At 38.3% G+C, this 15,244-nt stretch overlaps 1 protein-coding gene across 2 annotated transcripts in view; it reads right to left on the bottom strand.

Moving 5' to 3' along the window:
* Positions 1–1,175: 1,175 nt before the first annotated feature.
* TMEM200A (transmembrane protein 200A) overlaps positions 1,176–15,244 on the bottom strand; it is a 78,033-nt gene continuing 63,964 nt past the window's right edge. For both annotated transcript variants that reach the window (XM_003898192.4, XM_003898193.5), the window contains exon 2: positions 1,176–4,177. In XM_003898192.4, the coding sequence (XP_003898241.1) occupies positions 2,686–4,161 (1,476 nt within the window). In that variant the 5' untranslated portion in view covers positions 4,162–4,177 and the 3' untranslated portion in view covers positions 1,176–2,685. The remainder of the gene's footprint in view (positions 4,178–15,244) is intronic.

The following is a 15,244-nucleotide window of genomic DNA, read 5'->3' on the forward strand; positions in this document are numbered from 1 at the left end:
CTGATAGATGCCGGGTCTTCTGGTTCCAACATCCATGCCTCCCACCGCTCTGCTCTTCTGCAAGTCCTACCCTCATCCTTTGAGAAGTAATCTGCTACAAAGAGACAGGGACAGGCAGTGGGTCTTCATCGGAGGGCATCAAGAACCCTGGACCTTTAGAGTTAGAAAGAACTTGATAGTTTCTTTTCTTACTCATCTCACTTCACAGGTGAGGAATTCAAAGCCTTGACATTAAGAAAGTAATTGATATTGAGGGGTTAAGTGATTGACTCAAGGCTACATAGCCAGGGTGGCAATGTCATTAAGGGCATATTGCACATTCTCACCTACTTTAGACTAAGAACCCTTACTCACCGCTCCACACCCCATGTTACAGGCTGAATTGTGTCCCCCTGAAATTCATATGCTGAAGTCCCAAACCCCTGCCCCTCAGAATAACCATATTTGGAGATTTAAAGAGGCAATTAAGGTGATTAAGATTAAACAAAGCATCTAGAGTACAGTTCTAATCTAATATGGCAGGTGTATTTTAAAAATAATTTTCAATATTCTTAAAAGCCTAAAGGAAATACACAAAATATGGTCTAACTAGAATTCCAGGTTTCATTGCTTTTAGGTAGAATTGTATCAATGTGGTGACACCAGCTATCTCATATGAATCTGAAACCTTAATTAGTAATCTATGTCTCTGATTAACTGAAAATGAGAAAAATATTTATAATTTATCAAAGTTGATTTGCTTGATAAGTAAAAAACTCAGGCTTTTTGATGAAGAGAAGATTGAGCAGGAACCACTACTTTAAGCCCCCAATTCCTTTATTTGGATCAACTAAGACCCATGCTGTTTAATCCTCTTCAAATTTCCAGAGCTCTTTCAGGGATGAACTGAACAAATTATATGGCTTCAGTCATCTGTCACATCAGGGGTGTTGAGAGCCACTGTTTTCAAATCTGAGTGCCGCTGACATTTGCTAGATGCTGTATTTGGTTATTTTCCTGAGAGTCAATGAAACTTTAAGTGAAAACAATCCCAAGATAACAAAACTTAAAAACAGTCTAATTATATACGTGGATAGACCTAGCTCTTTAACCGAATAGAAGCAAAATTTAAAAGCCGAGATACTCAGTACATGTACTAGGGTATCAAGTGTCCTCAGTAGTGTGAAAAATAGTACTTTAAGCAGAAATGTACATTTTATTTAAAAAGCAATAGCAAAGGTGTGAAGAACACAAACTTCTATTAATAACAGAAGTTTATTAAATGCTTTATAGTAAAATATTGAGCCCACTCTATTACAATACACAGGCTTAATGTTCTAACAAATAAAACTGCCTCAATTGAGGGACGTTTGTGATGCAAATGCAAGGTGGAATTTTGGGGAGCAACACAAACAAATGTATCCTCCTTCTGCTCTTCCACAACTGCAACACTGATGTTCAGAAATGTTTAGGTATTGGGAGAAACCTTTAGAATTTCCTGAGTATTTTATTAAACAATTCTTACAAGTATGTTACCTTAAAGGAAAACATGAAAATTTTCTGAGGAAAACATCCATTTTAATATTTATTATCTTCAGTAACTAAGAAACACAATCCTAAACAACATGTATTATACCATGAGAAAGTCTTTGGAGTTATCATAAGGCTTTCCAGCACAAGGTAAACTTCAAGGCCATTTATCAAGAACTAAATTTTTTTTGAACTACCAAGCTAGTGGCATGTGAAGGTAAAAAGAAATGTCAAGGTTAGCTGATTGTTTTCCAAATACCAGGATCTAAAGCATATTGGGGGGAAATAGAATGTGGAAGGTAACAGATGGCTAAAAAAAAGTACTGAGACTAGTTAGCATTAACTAGTATATAATGTATCTTCATTCATTAGTCAAATTGTCTTCATGTATATAATTATTTCAGGATAGCATTTCTACCAATTATATTGGTTCATTTATTTTATCAAGTCAGCTTGCAAATAAATTTTGATTCTGAATATCTAAAGTTATAGCTACTATATTGCATTTTGATGTTTATCCCTAAGTATATCTGGCACTGTCAGCCATGGCTCTTGAATATGTTGTTTCTTGATACAATATTACTAAAAACAGAAGTGATATTGAAAATAATATTACCTATCTAAAACTCAAGATTCACAATGAACTTAACCAATTAACATTATTGAGCTCACACTGAAACTAGATCTTCTTCATTTCAAATAATTTAACCAAATCCTACAAAGAACAATTATTCAGAAAATCACATCCTAAGGTTTGCACTCATAGTCTTCTATAATATGTATTGAGTATTGGGACTGAATTTGTACTCCTGGTCCACGCTTTGGTACCCTCTGTTTTCCATACTGGACACTTCATTTTATGAATAGGGCAATCAAAGAACTTAAAAGTAAAGAAAATAAGCTTTAATTTGGATGCAACTGTTTTGCATTCATATTAGTAAAAGAGATCATGCTTTCAAAGGAAGAGAAAAATAAAATCATATGTGATAACATAGAGTACTGCAGTCACAAGTAACCCAAACATACAACCATCTTCATTACAGAACTAAGCAGCCAATTCTAATACACTACAAACCATTTGATTAAAAAGGCTTATAGCCAGTGCTTTAAGAAGGAAACACCAGTGAAAATCATTTTAAAATATATACCCTTGTAAAATGATATATTCTTTTAACATTAAAACCTTGTTTCAGAAGTTCCCCGCTTTAGGTTGTTACTCAAAAACTCATCATGTTCAAAACTCAAATTATTGTGAGATCTTGAAATCATAAGAAGCTTCTCCTTATTGGTAAAGTCTTTTTTGATGGCAACTTGGGGCACAAGCAACCTATCCATCGGGTCCTCTTTGTTCTCTAGTTTCATATATCCCTTGCTGTTGTTCCGATCCAACCTAGGCCAACTTGGATGTTTCCGTTGTTCTGCCTGAACAGTCAGAGTGGAGGGACCCCGGTCTAAGTCTAAGGACTTTGAGTGTGATGAGAGCAAATGCAACGATGTATTGGACCCAAACTGTCTTCTGGCAGCCCCAGGAGACAAGAGCTGTCCAGTCCCAGGTCCGAGAGCCATGGATGACTTGTATTGACTCGACAAAGACTCCCCGATGGAATGATTCCTTGGTAGCACTGTGCTGACGGGCTGGAAGGATTCACTGGTGTCAGCCAAAGGAGCCACAAGGGAATCCATTGACAAATTCCTTGACCTGCTTTTGAGGTTGTCAGCATCTTCAGTGATGTTATCTATACTGGGTTCATCAATAACACAGTTATTAAGTTTGATCACAGGCAATGTAAAAGCACTGATGGACGATGACACAATTGACTTGGTTTCACATTTCTTAGAACCGCTGGTCTTATCATCAGTTGTCTTGGAAGAAGGTGGATAGAGGCCAAAGACAGACGCAGAGCTGTCAGAGAGCAAAGGGGGCATAAGATGCCCAGAACTCTTACTTTCATTTAGCATAAGTTCATCCTCCTCCACGGAGCTGTCCATTCGAAAACTGCTCCGAAAACCTGAAAAAGAGGCGATCGTATTTGCTGCCAATCTCGAGGCACAGGAGCTCCCATTCTGTTTTACTTCTGTTTCTCCCATCAAACCAGTGTACATGCCATTCATTTGCCTTTGCTCCTTGATTCTTAGCGTGTGAATGTCAATGACTGTGGAATAGATATCCCTCATGTGTATGATTTTGGTCTCTTTGTCACGGTTTTCATGAAGAATGGCATTAGCACAAATGAAAATGAAAATGCCAATCCCCATGGTGAATGGGCCAAGCATTTTCATCTTATCAGAATGCAAATGCTGCTCAAAGAAGCGAACCACCACACCGCCCTCATTCCGAATGACCTGAGTTTCATTTGTTGACAGTGTTGTTTCAGCATCAATAAAATGTTCTTTTTGGGGCCAATATCCAAGAACGGCCATGGCAATTCCTATAATGGAGATGAGCACTCCTAAAATAAGAAAAAAGCCAGATGGGGAATAAAGCCGGATTTTGCCACGAACAACCACAACATCTGCCCGGGGCCGGCGCCTGATGGGTTTCTTCTCTTGGGTAGCAGGAGACGGGCTGAGGTTGACATGCTGCTGTGATCTGGCAGAGTCTTGCCTTTTCAAGGCGGCCAGGCCAGTTATCACTCCACCAGTCGCTATCATAGCTTGGCCTTTTATTCTGAAGAAAAAAAAAAGGAAAAAGATGATCTAAATATGTTTCTGGGGTATGAGCATCAATTCAATTAAACAGCTGTTTACATAGAATTTTTGTTGCTGTTGCTGTTTCATGTGATTAAATGGGGCAGAATGTCTTTTTAGTTAACATAGTTTGGATACAAATTTTATTTATTGACTAATGTCAATTTCCAGAGATCTCCTTTTTGGCTAAGTAAACATTTCTATTATTGATGAAATGTGAGCTCAAAGAATATTTAAATAATTTTATCACTGATTAATATAAAATAGTCCCCTGGCCACAAGACTGGTGCTTACTCTTTCTCTCTCCTTCTCTCTCTGTCTCTCTCTCTCTCTCTCTCTCTCTCTCACAGACAGACACACACACACACACACACACGCAGAGAGAGTTATCTGTGCTACTTTAAATCATTGGACAAATCTAGCATACTTAATAAGTCAAAAGCAAACACTCCAGACTGACAAAGAGGATACATTCCAGCAAGTCACAGTTCTAAGACCTCTCTTGTGAAAGTCGTCAATGAATTCTTAGCTGCCACACGTAATTTCCCCCTCAGTTTTCATCTTCCTTACCTCTCTGCTTCCATGGATATTATTGCTCCTCCTTTCTCCACACTCTGTCTTCCCCAGTCTTTTATGATGTTAAGTTCTTTTACTTCTACTCTGACCTCACTATTTCAACAGACTCACCTAAAAGTAGAACTTCTCCCTAGACTCTTGTCCTTGGCCATCTTCTCTTCCATATTCTCCCTTTGCATTCATATCTGTTCCTACATCTTCACTATTTCCTTGATGCTAATGAGTCCCAAGTCTATATTCCAGGTCATAGCCTGAGTTTCAGTTTCATACTTTCCACTGCCCATTAGGGAACATGCACACATTCATGTACTGCTAGTAAAGCTGAACTTACTTTCTAGCACACACCAGCTGCACCACTTGACTTGTCTGACTTTTTTAGCAGGGTCAGTTCTCAGATTTGGCTCATTACAGTTATTTTTAACTCCTCCCTTTCTTCTTGCTCTCCAATCAGGTTCTAAATCCTAGAAATTTCCACTACATGATGTCCTTTAATTCCATCCCTCTGTTCTAATCCTACTCTTCCCAGCCTTGTGCAGATCTTATTAACTTTTATTAGACCATATAATAATGCCCTAACTGGTCTTCCAAACAATTTCTCTTCCTTTACAATCCAGATTAGTGCAGATCAATCATCTCTGAAGTTGTTTAAAGAGCAGAATAATGATAAAATATTCTCTACCAACTACCAAAGTTTAAGCTGAAATTCTAGATGCATTGACTTTAACTTTGTCTCTAACTCTTCTCTTTAATTTGCATAAAAATAAGACCTAACCAATGTTCTGTTTTTCTCATTCATATTCCATTTTGTACCATTTCTGAGATTTTGTTAACAATGTTTCAGCTGTCCAGAATCCACCCACTCCCCACTGCCCTGCCCTGTTCTTCACACACCCACATCTGGCTAGGCATCAAAGCTCATATTCCACTTTCTTTATAAAGCCTTCTCTAGCTGACCCACTGTACCCTATGCAAGCATTAACTCCTCAGAGCTTTTTATAATAGCAAGTTTTCTATGGCATTTATAATATTATATCACAGTTCTACTTCTTATGATCAAGCATCAAATTTAATTCATATTTTCATTAGCAGAAACATTCACTGTAGTACCTTGCACACAGTTAGTGTTCAAGAAATATTTGCTAAAATGTTGAAAATGAGAGATAAATTCTCTTCTTGTGGTCTGTTGGATGACCATATTACGTTGTAACTTTCCTAGTTAAAAATATGAACAAACAAGATTAATATCCAAACAAAAAGCAACATTTTCTGAGTTGGTAAAATATCTATTTTGATTTATAATAAATAGTTCTCAAGCTGCCATATCTAGCTGGTAGGAAACAAAAAGTTATTTTAAGTCCCACAAGGTCTTTGGCAAATTTCAGAGTTTCTTCAGGGCATCAAATCTCATCTTGCAGCATTGAGCTCTCCTTTTGAATTTCTATTTATGATTTCTGAATTGTGTTTAAATAACAGGATTGTGGTTGATATCTACAGTTTTAACAAGTCAGTGAGTAAATCCAGCCTTCAGTGAAATTATAACTAGGATTAGAATAGTTTTATGTTGGAAGAACAAACTAAATTGTAATCTGTTGCTCTAGTCTATGAAATTTATTAAAGTGTACATACTACAGATTAGAACCTTTCCCAAACCTTTGCTAAAATAAAGCTTAGTGTCAACCTATGTTTTCTTGAAGCAAAAACCATTTCAAATGTTTGAATTAAATGCTCAGATTAGATAGCAGCCATCTAGCCCAGTTATTTCCATATGGCAGGCTTAAGGATTTAGTCTGAAATCCTTCTGAGTATAATGGAAACACGGGCAAAGTCTTTCATTTAATTTAAAAGCAATAAAAGTGAATTACATTCCATACAGATTTCTAGTCCTCCCTGACTTTTTAAAACATTAGCACTACCATTTTCTGCTCAGGAGGCTGATAGAGGAAAGGAGGTAAGATGAGAAAAGATATTTTAAGAAAAATATATGAGGGCAGAAAGGTGAAAAAGAGAGATGGATGACTGGGCTTGCATGTGAGCATGTGAAGAAAGGTTAGACAGGAAGAAAAAGCAAGGGTAGCTTAAAAGTATGAAAATGTATAGAAACAAAAAGAGGCAAAAACTTCTAGAGTAGTTCAGAAATAAAGAATATAATGGGTGGGGGATCACATTTTCTTCAGCCATTCTACCCTCGTCAGGCCCAGACAGAGGCACCAAATCTACCAAGGATTAGCAAAATCACATTTGGTGCCAATGTCCTTTAATTCTGTTCAAAGCAATTCAGTACTACAGAAGGCTCTATTATCACTTGGGGACCCAATGTAGACCCCAAGAGGAAAGCAAAGGTGAGCAAATTCAATCACTGCTTCAAAGAGCTTGAAACCTAATGAAGGAGCTAACAGATTCACATAAAACAGAATGAGGTAACTCCTAGAATGAAAGTTTCCATTAGAGAAGGACCTTTCTTTAGGCTTCACACATGAGACAGCACATAGATCACAGTCAAAAGTCAGGTTAGCAGCATTTCAAGGAAGGTCAAGGGAAGGAAAGCAGGCCAGGGAATAGGAACTTGGCCAGCACACAACTCAGTACTACAGGAGGTCAGCTAGATAAGTGAGGCCAGAGCGAGAGGGAGAGCCAAGTCTTGGGAGTTGGCAAATGCTATTCCTAAATGTTTGCAATTTACACACATCTGCCATGGAGTTGGAGTAAGACATAAATACTGCTGTTGTTATTTTAGAAAAATTAATCTGAACTAGGAGATGAAAGCAGGAATGAGGGACCAACACCGGGAAATGGCATGCGGATGCTAAAGGCAGTTTCACAATAAGTAGCCTAGTGAAGCCTGGGTGCAGGGCTCACACCTGCAACTCCAGCGCTTTGGGAGGCTGAGGCTTTAGCATCACTTGTGGCCAGCAGTCCAAGACCAGCACTGGCAACACAGCAAGACCCCATCTCTACAAAACATTTTTTTAGCAAGTTAGCCAGGCATGGTGGCAGATGTCTGTAGTCTCAGCTACTCAGGAGGTTGAGGCAGGAGGATTAATTGAGCCCAGGAGCTGGAGGCTGCAGTGAGTTATGATCATACCACTGCACTTCAGCCTGGGTGATACAGCAAGAGCCTGTCTCTCTGGAAAAAAAAAAAAAAAAAAAAAAAAAAAAAAAGATAAAGAAAGAAAAATGAAGCCTAGTGAAACTAAAATCTAGAGTGAGTGAATCTACAGGCTCTGCATCTTCAAACTGTAATGCCAGTTGGTACAAAGTGGTCAGTATATGCAAAAACAGCCCAAATCTACCTTTTTTTTTGGTCAATGCTGCAAAGCTACATGCCCTCCATCCTACACTTTTATGACTGTTTTTTTTGTTTTGTATGTTTTTCTAAAGCATGGGAAGTGTAAGAATCCTGTTAACTAGTCTCCTCATTGTAACAAGCCATACTTTTCTAAGTTTTAATAATAATAGTAATAACAGCCCATACTGCTTGTGGTCAGGCACTATTCTAAGTGCTTTAGTACAAAAACATTTGTTCTCACAATAATTCTGGAGGTGAAATAATTCTAATATCTATTTTTCAGATTGCTGAGGCTAAGAGAGCTCAGATAACTTGCCTAGAGTCACACAGCTAGGAGTGACCCCAGAGCCTCCCAGTTGAGATGGGGAGGGGCCTCCAGGTTTGCTTTCATTTGAGGTTTTCTTTTTTCTTATCCTGATTCTTGTTTCTATAATAACACCAAATGCTAAAGAATCCTGCTCTGCCTTTATAACTAGGCCTGTGGACCAACCAACTCCCATTTTACGAATCTCAGTGATTGCCTGTGAAAAGTCATGGGGAGTATATAAGTTTGAAGGCCTCACCTTGGATGAGTATCTGGTCTCTTGCACCTGACCAGATCCCCTTCAGTGTATGAAGATGCAGACTCAAAGGAGACCACTCTCTACCTCCACATCCTCCTCTTTGCTCTCCACCATGCCTGACTGGGCAGGGCTGGGACTTATTCCCTCAAAGATTCAAGTGAAGGATTTTACTACACTGAATTTCATTTTGTTAACTTGGGAACAGAATTTCTGCTTATCAGTCTCTTTGGATCCTAATCCTGGCTTCCAAAATCATGTTGTCCCTCTCAGTTTGTGTTCATCTGCAAATATTATAAATCTGACTTCCAAAGCTTCACCCAAGTGTTTGGAAATTGAAGAAAGCATAGAGCAAAGAAAGCTCTATGATATTCCACTAAAGACCTCTTTCTAGGTAGACATTATTAATTTGTGTAGATATTCATGTAATTCCAATAAAAATGGACACCTGGCATTGAAGTAGACACTGGGCTCAAAATATGTTTCCTGGCCTGAGACTATATTGATCAGCAACCATCATTTTGATGATGTCATTTAGCTGGTTATAAATAAATCTAACTAGAACACCAGTCACATTTAATGTTTCCATATTCTTCAAAAAGAGATCATGATTTTGTCAAAGCCCAAGTTAAAAGACAAATATGGGCTGGGTGCGATGGCTCACATCTGTAATCCTAGCAACTTTAGAAAGCTGAGGTGGGTGAACTGCTTAAGGCCAGGAATTTGAGACCATCCTGGGCAACACAGCAAGACTTCCTCTCTTAATTAAAAAAAAAAAAAAAAAAGACAAATATGTATATACTCTGCAGACAACCAAAAATACAAAATTAGTTTGGGCTCTTTTTTTCCATTCCCAGTGCTCATAAACCAGCCACAATTTTGCTAAGCAATAGACATCAGATTACCAGCTTGAAATTCACAAAACACACCTTCTTTACTTTGCAACCAGGATACTGTTGGGCTATCTCCAGGCCTTTGGCATCTTAGATAAATCTGAGATTCATTGTGGGTCTTGGAAATCATCTGTAGGAAATCTTATTTTCCACCTTTCTCACTACAGAGAGATATACTCTTGCCCACACTCAAGCCCACTGTTTGCTTGCCTCTCTTGGGTTCACTTCCCTTTGAACCATTTGCCTTTGCAGACAAAAGCTCTTCTTGATGAGAAGATTTCTGCTTTGTGTGTCATGTGTAACACTACACCACATACCGTCCATTCTAATCTTCAGGCTTACCTCTCCTATTTTTGTTCTCATACTAATCTTAAAAGCCGTATTGCTGTTCTTTACCCTTTTTTACCAGCTTAAGCACATTCTGGTATTTGCTTTTATGGCACTAAGCCATACCAGTTTTTAGTATTCTCACACTCACAGAAGTTTATTCCTATATATTTAGGTCTTCTAACCACACTTGCACACTATTCTGACCACACTGTGAGCCTGTAACACATTAGACATGGTTCAGTTATATTTGAGATAATGATAATTACATAGACTTACAGAGCTGAGAGACTTTAGACATCTTTCAATCCAGACATTCCTTTTAGCCAACTAAAGGCCAGGAATGTTACTGAAGATCAAACACCAAATTAGCAGACAGAATAGAAATGGAATACAAGTTTTCAGACTCCCAGTCCAGTGTTCATTCTTGTTTATATATTCTCTTTTCTATTGTTTTTTCATGCTGTCCCAGTGCCTTGACAGAGTGCCTGGCATATACTAAATGCTCAGTAAGTATATGTTGACTGTGAACTGAGTTGATGAAGGCTTGAGTCCGGTTGAAATGTTCCAGGCACTGGGGACACAAAGTTAATAAAATCTCATTCCTGATTTCAAGGAGTATGGAGTCCAGTAGGAAAACAGTAGAAATAAACATTTAAAATAAAAATAATTGCTATGATGGAGCTACAGGAGCATTGGAGAATGCTTTTCCATACCATTTGAAGGAGTCGGAAGAGGCTTCCAAGAAGTGGTGGCAGTTAATGAAGGCTTGGCACATCAGTGAGGGTATGCCATGCAGATAGATTCTAATTCATCCTTGTTCCTGTTTCAAAAGGGTCCCTGCCCTCCAATTTTTCATCATCTTCCCAGTTGAAGTGTGACTATTATTTTAAATATATTTGATACCGTCTTATTTATATGTTTGAATTTTTATCTTTATCTGGAGGTTTAAAAATTCACCAGAATGTGAGGCTGTCTGCCCAAAGGAAGTAAAAATTAATCTATGCCTCGAGTACCAAACAAAAACATTATATAAAAACCCCATGTGGTATCCACAAATGTGACAGATGGAAATATTTTCTGTTCAAGCTAGAACAGTTTTAGGACTTTCTTCCCAGTTGAGACGTTTCAAACTTTTAGAATAGGATTTTTAATCTATATCTTTACAGAATTGAAAAAAGAAAATTCATATGGGTGACTACGGGTTCAATCATATAAAGTTTAAAAAATAAAAATAGAATACAAATCACTTTTGGCTGGGCGTGGTGGCTCACGCCTGTAATCCCAACACTTTGGGAGGCCAAGGCAGGTGGATCACCTGAGGTCAGGAGTTCAGGACCAGCCTGGCCAACATGGTGAAACCATCTCTACTAAAAATACAAAAAATTAGTTGGGCATGATGGCAGGCACTTGTAATCCCAGCTACTTGGGAGGCTGAGGCAGGAGAATCGCTTGAGCCTAAGAGGTGGAGGTTGCAGTGAGCTGAGATTGTGCCACTGCACTCCAGCCTGGGCAACAAGAGCGAAACTCCATCTCAAAAAAAAAAAAGTCATATTTTAGTGTGCAGCATAATAGTTTTTCACATGGACACTGGAATCAGAGAAACAGGGGCCCATGTCTTTGCTTCCTCATTTGGTGGCCATGCCAGTGGCTTTTCTTATCTCAGTTCCTCCATCAATAAAATGGCAAAGCCTTCTTTGATACAAAGTATATGGTGTACTTGAGGCAGAAGACCTAGGAGGCTTGAATCCCTACACAGCAGTTATTAATACTTAATAACCACACTTGAACAATGAATCAACCTCTTGGAGCCTCAGTTCCTTCATTTGTAAAATGGGTATAGTAACAGTACCTGTAGGATTGTTGTGAAGCAGAGGAGATAATAAATGCAAAGCACAGCTCAGTGTCTGGCAGTTAAGGTCTAAGTGAATGATATTAGTGATATCGGCTGGGTCTGACTACGAGGAATTTTAAAAGATAAATTATGTATATAATGCTTACTTTTGTGTTGATTATAAGAAGTTCTCAAACAATAGCTATTATTAACTCTTCATAGCTCACATTATTCTTTTACTGCTCTGCTAGGCAAATTAAAAATATACTAAGTTAAGTAATTAATGATGGCTTGCTGTCCATGGAGAGGTAGTTATGACTGCAAGTTTGTTCTGAGACTTAAGAGTCAAAAACTATCTGAATAGAATCTGTATATTTTAGTGGCAAAAGCATTAACAATTTGGTAGTTAAAAAGAACAGTTGAATTTATGTAAGAGAGACAGTTGGGAGACATAGAAAGAATAAAGCATGCCTTTCTTTTAAATTCATTCTATTTCTTCAGATTTGGAGACTTGTCTTGTGACAAACATAAAATCAATAAGAAAAACAAGGTAGGAAAACCTAAACCCATTCATCTGATGTTTTTAGTTATCTTCATGATGCAATTGGATCAAATGCATGAGTAATCTGATCAATTCTGCAAGCACTATTCTGTTTCCATTGGGACACCCAAGCATAAAACTAATTGAAAAATGAAGAGGAATATGGGGCCTGGGCATATGGGGAGTAGAGAAGATGCCATAAGGGTGATATAATGTGAAAATCTGCAAAATATAAATTCTGTGGCAAGTTCAAGCTATGATTTTTATGGACACATTCTGAAGATCTTTGCTGGTCTACCTTGGGGAGAATTGTTCCTCAATATTCAGTATAGTTCTACATTTGCATCAATGCTGGAACTAAAAGGAAATGCAAAATGCTTAGAAAATTTGCAAAATGATAGTCAAGTCATTAAATGTAAAATATTACTTTATGGTCAAGTACATCTTGAGCCTGCAGAAAATGCTAGGAATAGAGACGAGACTGCCCTTGGAAATCTATACCTGTTCTGTTAGTAATGCCTTCAAAACCTGCCAGCCTGATAAACTGTAAAATACGTGCCCACACCAATTATGAGCTGTGTAACAATGACATAGAACAACTGATCTCCAAAGACTAAAAGCCAGAAGCCCGTAGAATACAGAAGTCTCCAGGAGGCCAAGTAACAGATCCATAATGAGCTCAGAAAACACCCTGCTGAGACCCTGTGGGAGATGTTTTCTGCAGGAAAAGAAGAAATTAGAAGGCCATTTCCCTCAAAGTAGAAATATGCTTTCCGCCCCGCATCCCATCTCCTCAAATCTGGACAAGCTCTTACACAATCGCCGTCACACTCCCCATTCTCTGCATTTCCTGACAGGAAGGTGACTTGAAACTAGTGCAAAGAAACTATCACTAAAAATGTCATCAATTTACTAAGATGCAGGAAATTGCCGAGATATTCCTGGATGAACTGAAGCATTCAAAATCACAAATTGGACTTTTTATAGAGACCCCTCCACTTCAGGAAAACATATAGTAACTTCACTTACAGGATAGTGGCTATGTTTTTCGAGACACCATTAAATAGTGAGTCTCTAATAAGTATTAATATTACTTCCAGTGATTTTAAATACCTGTAAAATCCCACACACTGTTGGCTTTCCTACAGGACAAGGGGCAAAGCTGAAGAACAATAGCAATTTCGATTCTAGCTGCCCAACATACTATTAAATATCTTGTATAAATAAGCCTACACTTTGGCAAATAACACAGCTACGTCCATGCTGTTAAGGCTACTAAAGGTCTTACATTCTTAACTGCTCTAAATAAGGAGCCATCTCTCACCAAGATAAAATCACCATCTAAACGAAAAATGAGGTGTGCCATCTTTTAAACCACAGACTAATATACTGTACTTTAAATGTATTAAGAAGTTTTTCAATTGATGGTAGCTCAATTAATAGTAAAGCATTCTCAAAACTCTATACAAACATTAGAAAATTGTTCAAATGGGCCGGGCGCGGTGGCTCAAGCCTGCAATCCCAGCACTTTGGGAGGCCGAGATGGGCGGATCACGAGGTCAGGAGATCGAGACCATCCTGGCTAACACGGTGAAACCCCGTCTCTACTAAAAATACAAAAAACTAGCCGGGCGAGGTGGCGGGCGCCTGTAGTCCCAGCTACTTGGGAGGCTGAGGCTGGAGAATGGCGTAAACCTGGGAGGCGGAGCTTGCAGTGAGCTGAGATCGGCCACTGCACTCCAGCCTGGGCGACAGAGCGAGACTCCGTCTCAAAAAAAAAAAAAAAAGAAAAGAAAAGAAAATTGTTCAAATTACATCATTCTGCTGGAAAATTTTACTTTTTTTTTTTTTTTTTTCCCATAAGTAAAATCTAAGTTGCATCATACTTAAAGCAAGGTAGAAAGAGGTGTGAAGGGAGACTTCTTGGGGGATGGCAAGACCAAACTTCCCACCACTCACAAAAAGAATGATCTATTCCACTTGTAAATGCAAAATTCTTTTAGCATTTAGAGACATACAGGCGTTTTTCAGAGAAACCCCATGGTTGAAACCTTAATGGCAAATGTATTAGAAAAAAAAAAGGAAGGTGGTGGAGATGCCTGCAACTATTTCTGGACTATTTCTGTTTTCATCTTTTTCCCTCTCTTCTCCTACTTGTGCAGGTTATTGGCAGCAAGATGAATTGAAGAAAACATAGATTTTCAATTTTTAAAATGTATTTCTCAGTCTGTTTTTCTCTCATTTATTTCTCTTTGGAAACTACTTGCTATAGGCTGAATATGTCTCCCCCAAATTCCTATGTTGAAATCCTAGCCCCCAAGGTGGTATTAAGAGACGGAGCCTTTGGGAGGTGATTAGATCCTGAGGGCAGAGTCCATGAATGGGGTTGGTGTCCTTATAAGTGGAATCCCAGAGAGCTCACTTCCCCCTTCTACCATGTGAGGACACAGTAAGAAGATAGCATCTAAAAACCAGATAGTGGGTCCACACTAGATACTGAATCTGCTGGTATCTTGGACTTCCCAGCTTTCAGAAATGTGATAAATAGGTTTCTGTTGTTTATAAGCCATCCAGTCTATGGTATTTTTGTTACAGCAGCCAGAACAAAGTAGGACACTCCACATATTCATGCTAAAAACCCAGCAGTATAAAATGAAGAGGGAGTCACTTTAGCCTCTGGTTCTCCTTCCCCAGTGTAAGCATTGTGTTGGATTTCTTATAGCTATATCCAGAGAAGAATGTTTTCTCATTTGGTTTTCTAGAACTGATTTATACAAATTTTTTTACGTATTGAGGAAATCAGGTTTCTGGATGTAATATGCGTGGCAAGCATGTTTAATTTATATTTTTACTTTATTTGATTGTATCTTTTATTATACAGAAAATTTCAATTGTATATGGTTAATCCTATCAGTGTGCTCACGAATGGTTTCATGTCGTCATTGGAAAGACCTTCTGCAATCTAAGATTATATTTAAAACATTCTCCCGTGTTTCTTTCTGTAATTTTATGGGTTAATTCCTTGCATTT

Source organism: Papio anubis, chromosome 6 (genome assembly GCF_008728515.1).
Source record: "Papio anubis isolate 15944 chromosome 6, Panubis1.0, whole genome shotgun sequence".
Lineage (NCBI taxonomy): Eukaryota > Metazoa > Chordata > Mammalia > Primates > Cercopithecidae > Papio > Papio anubis.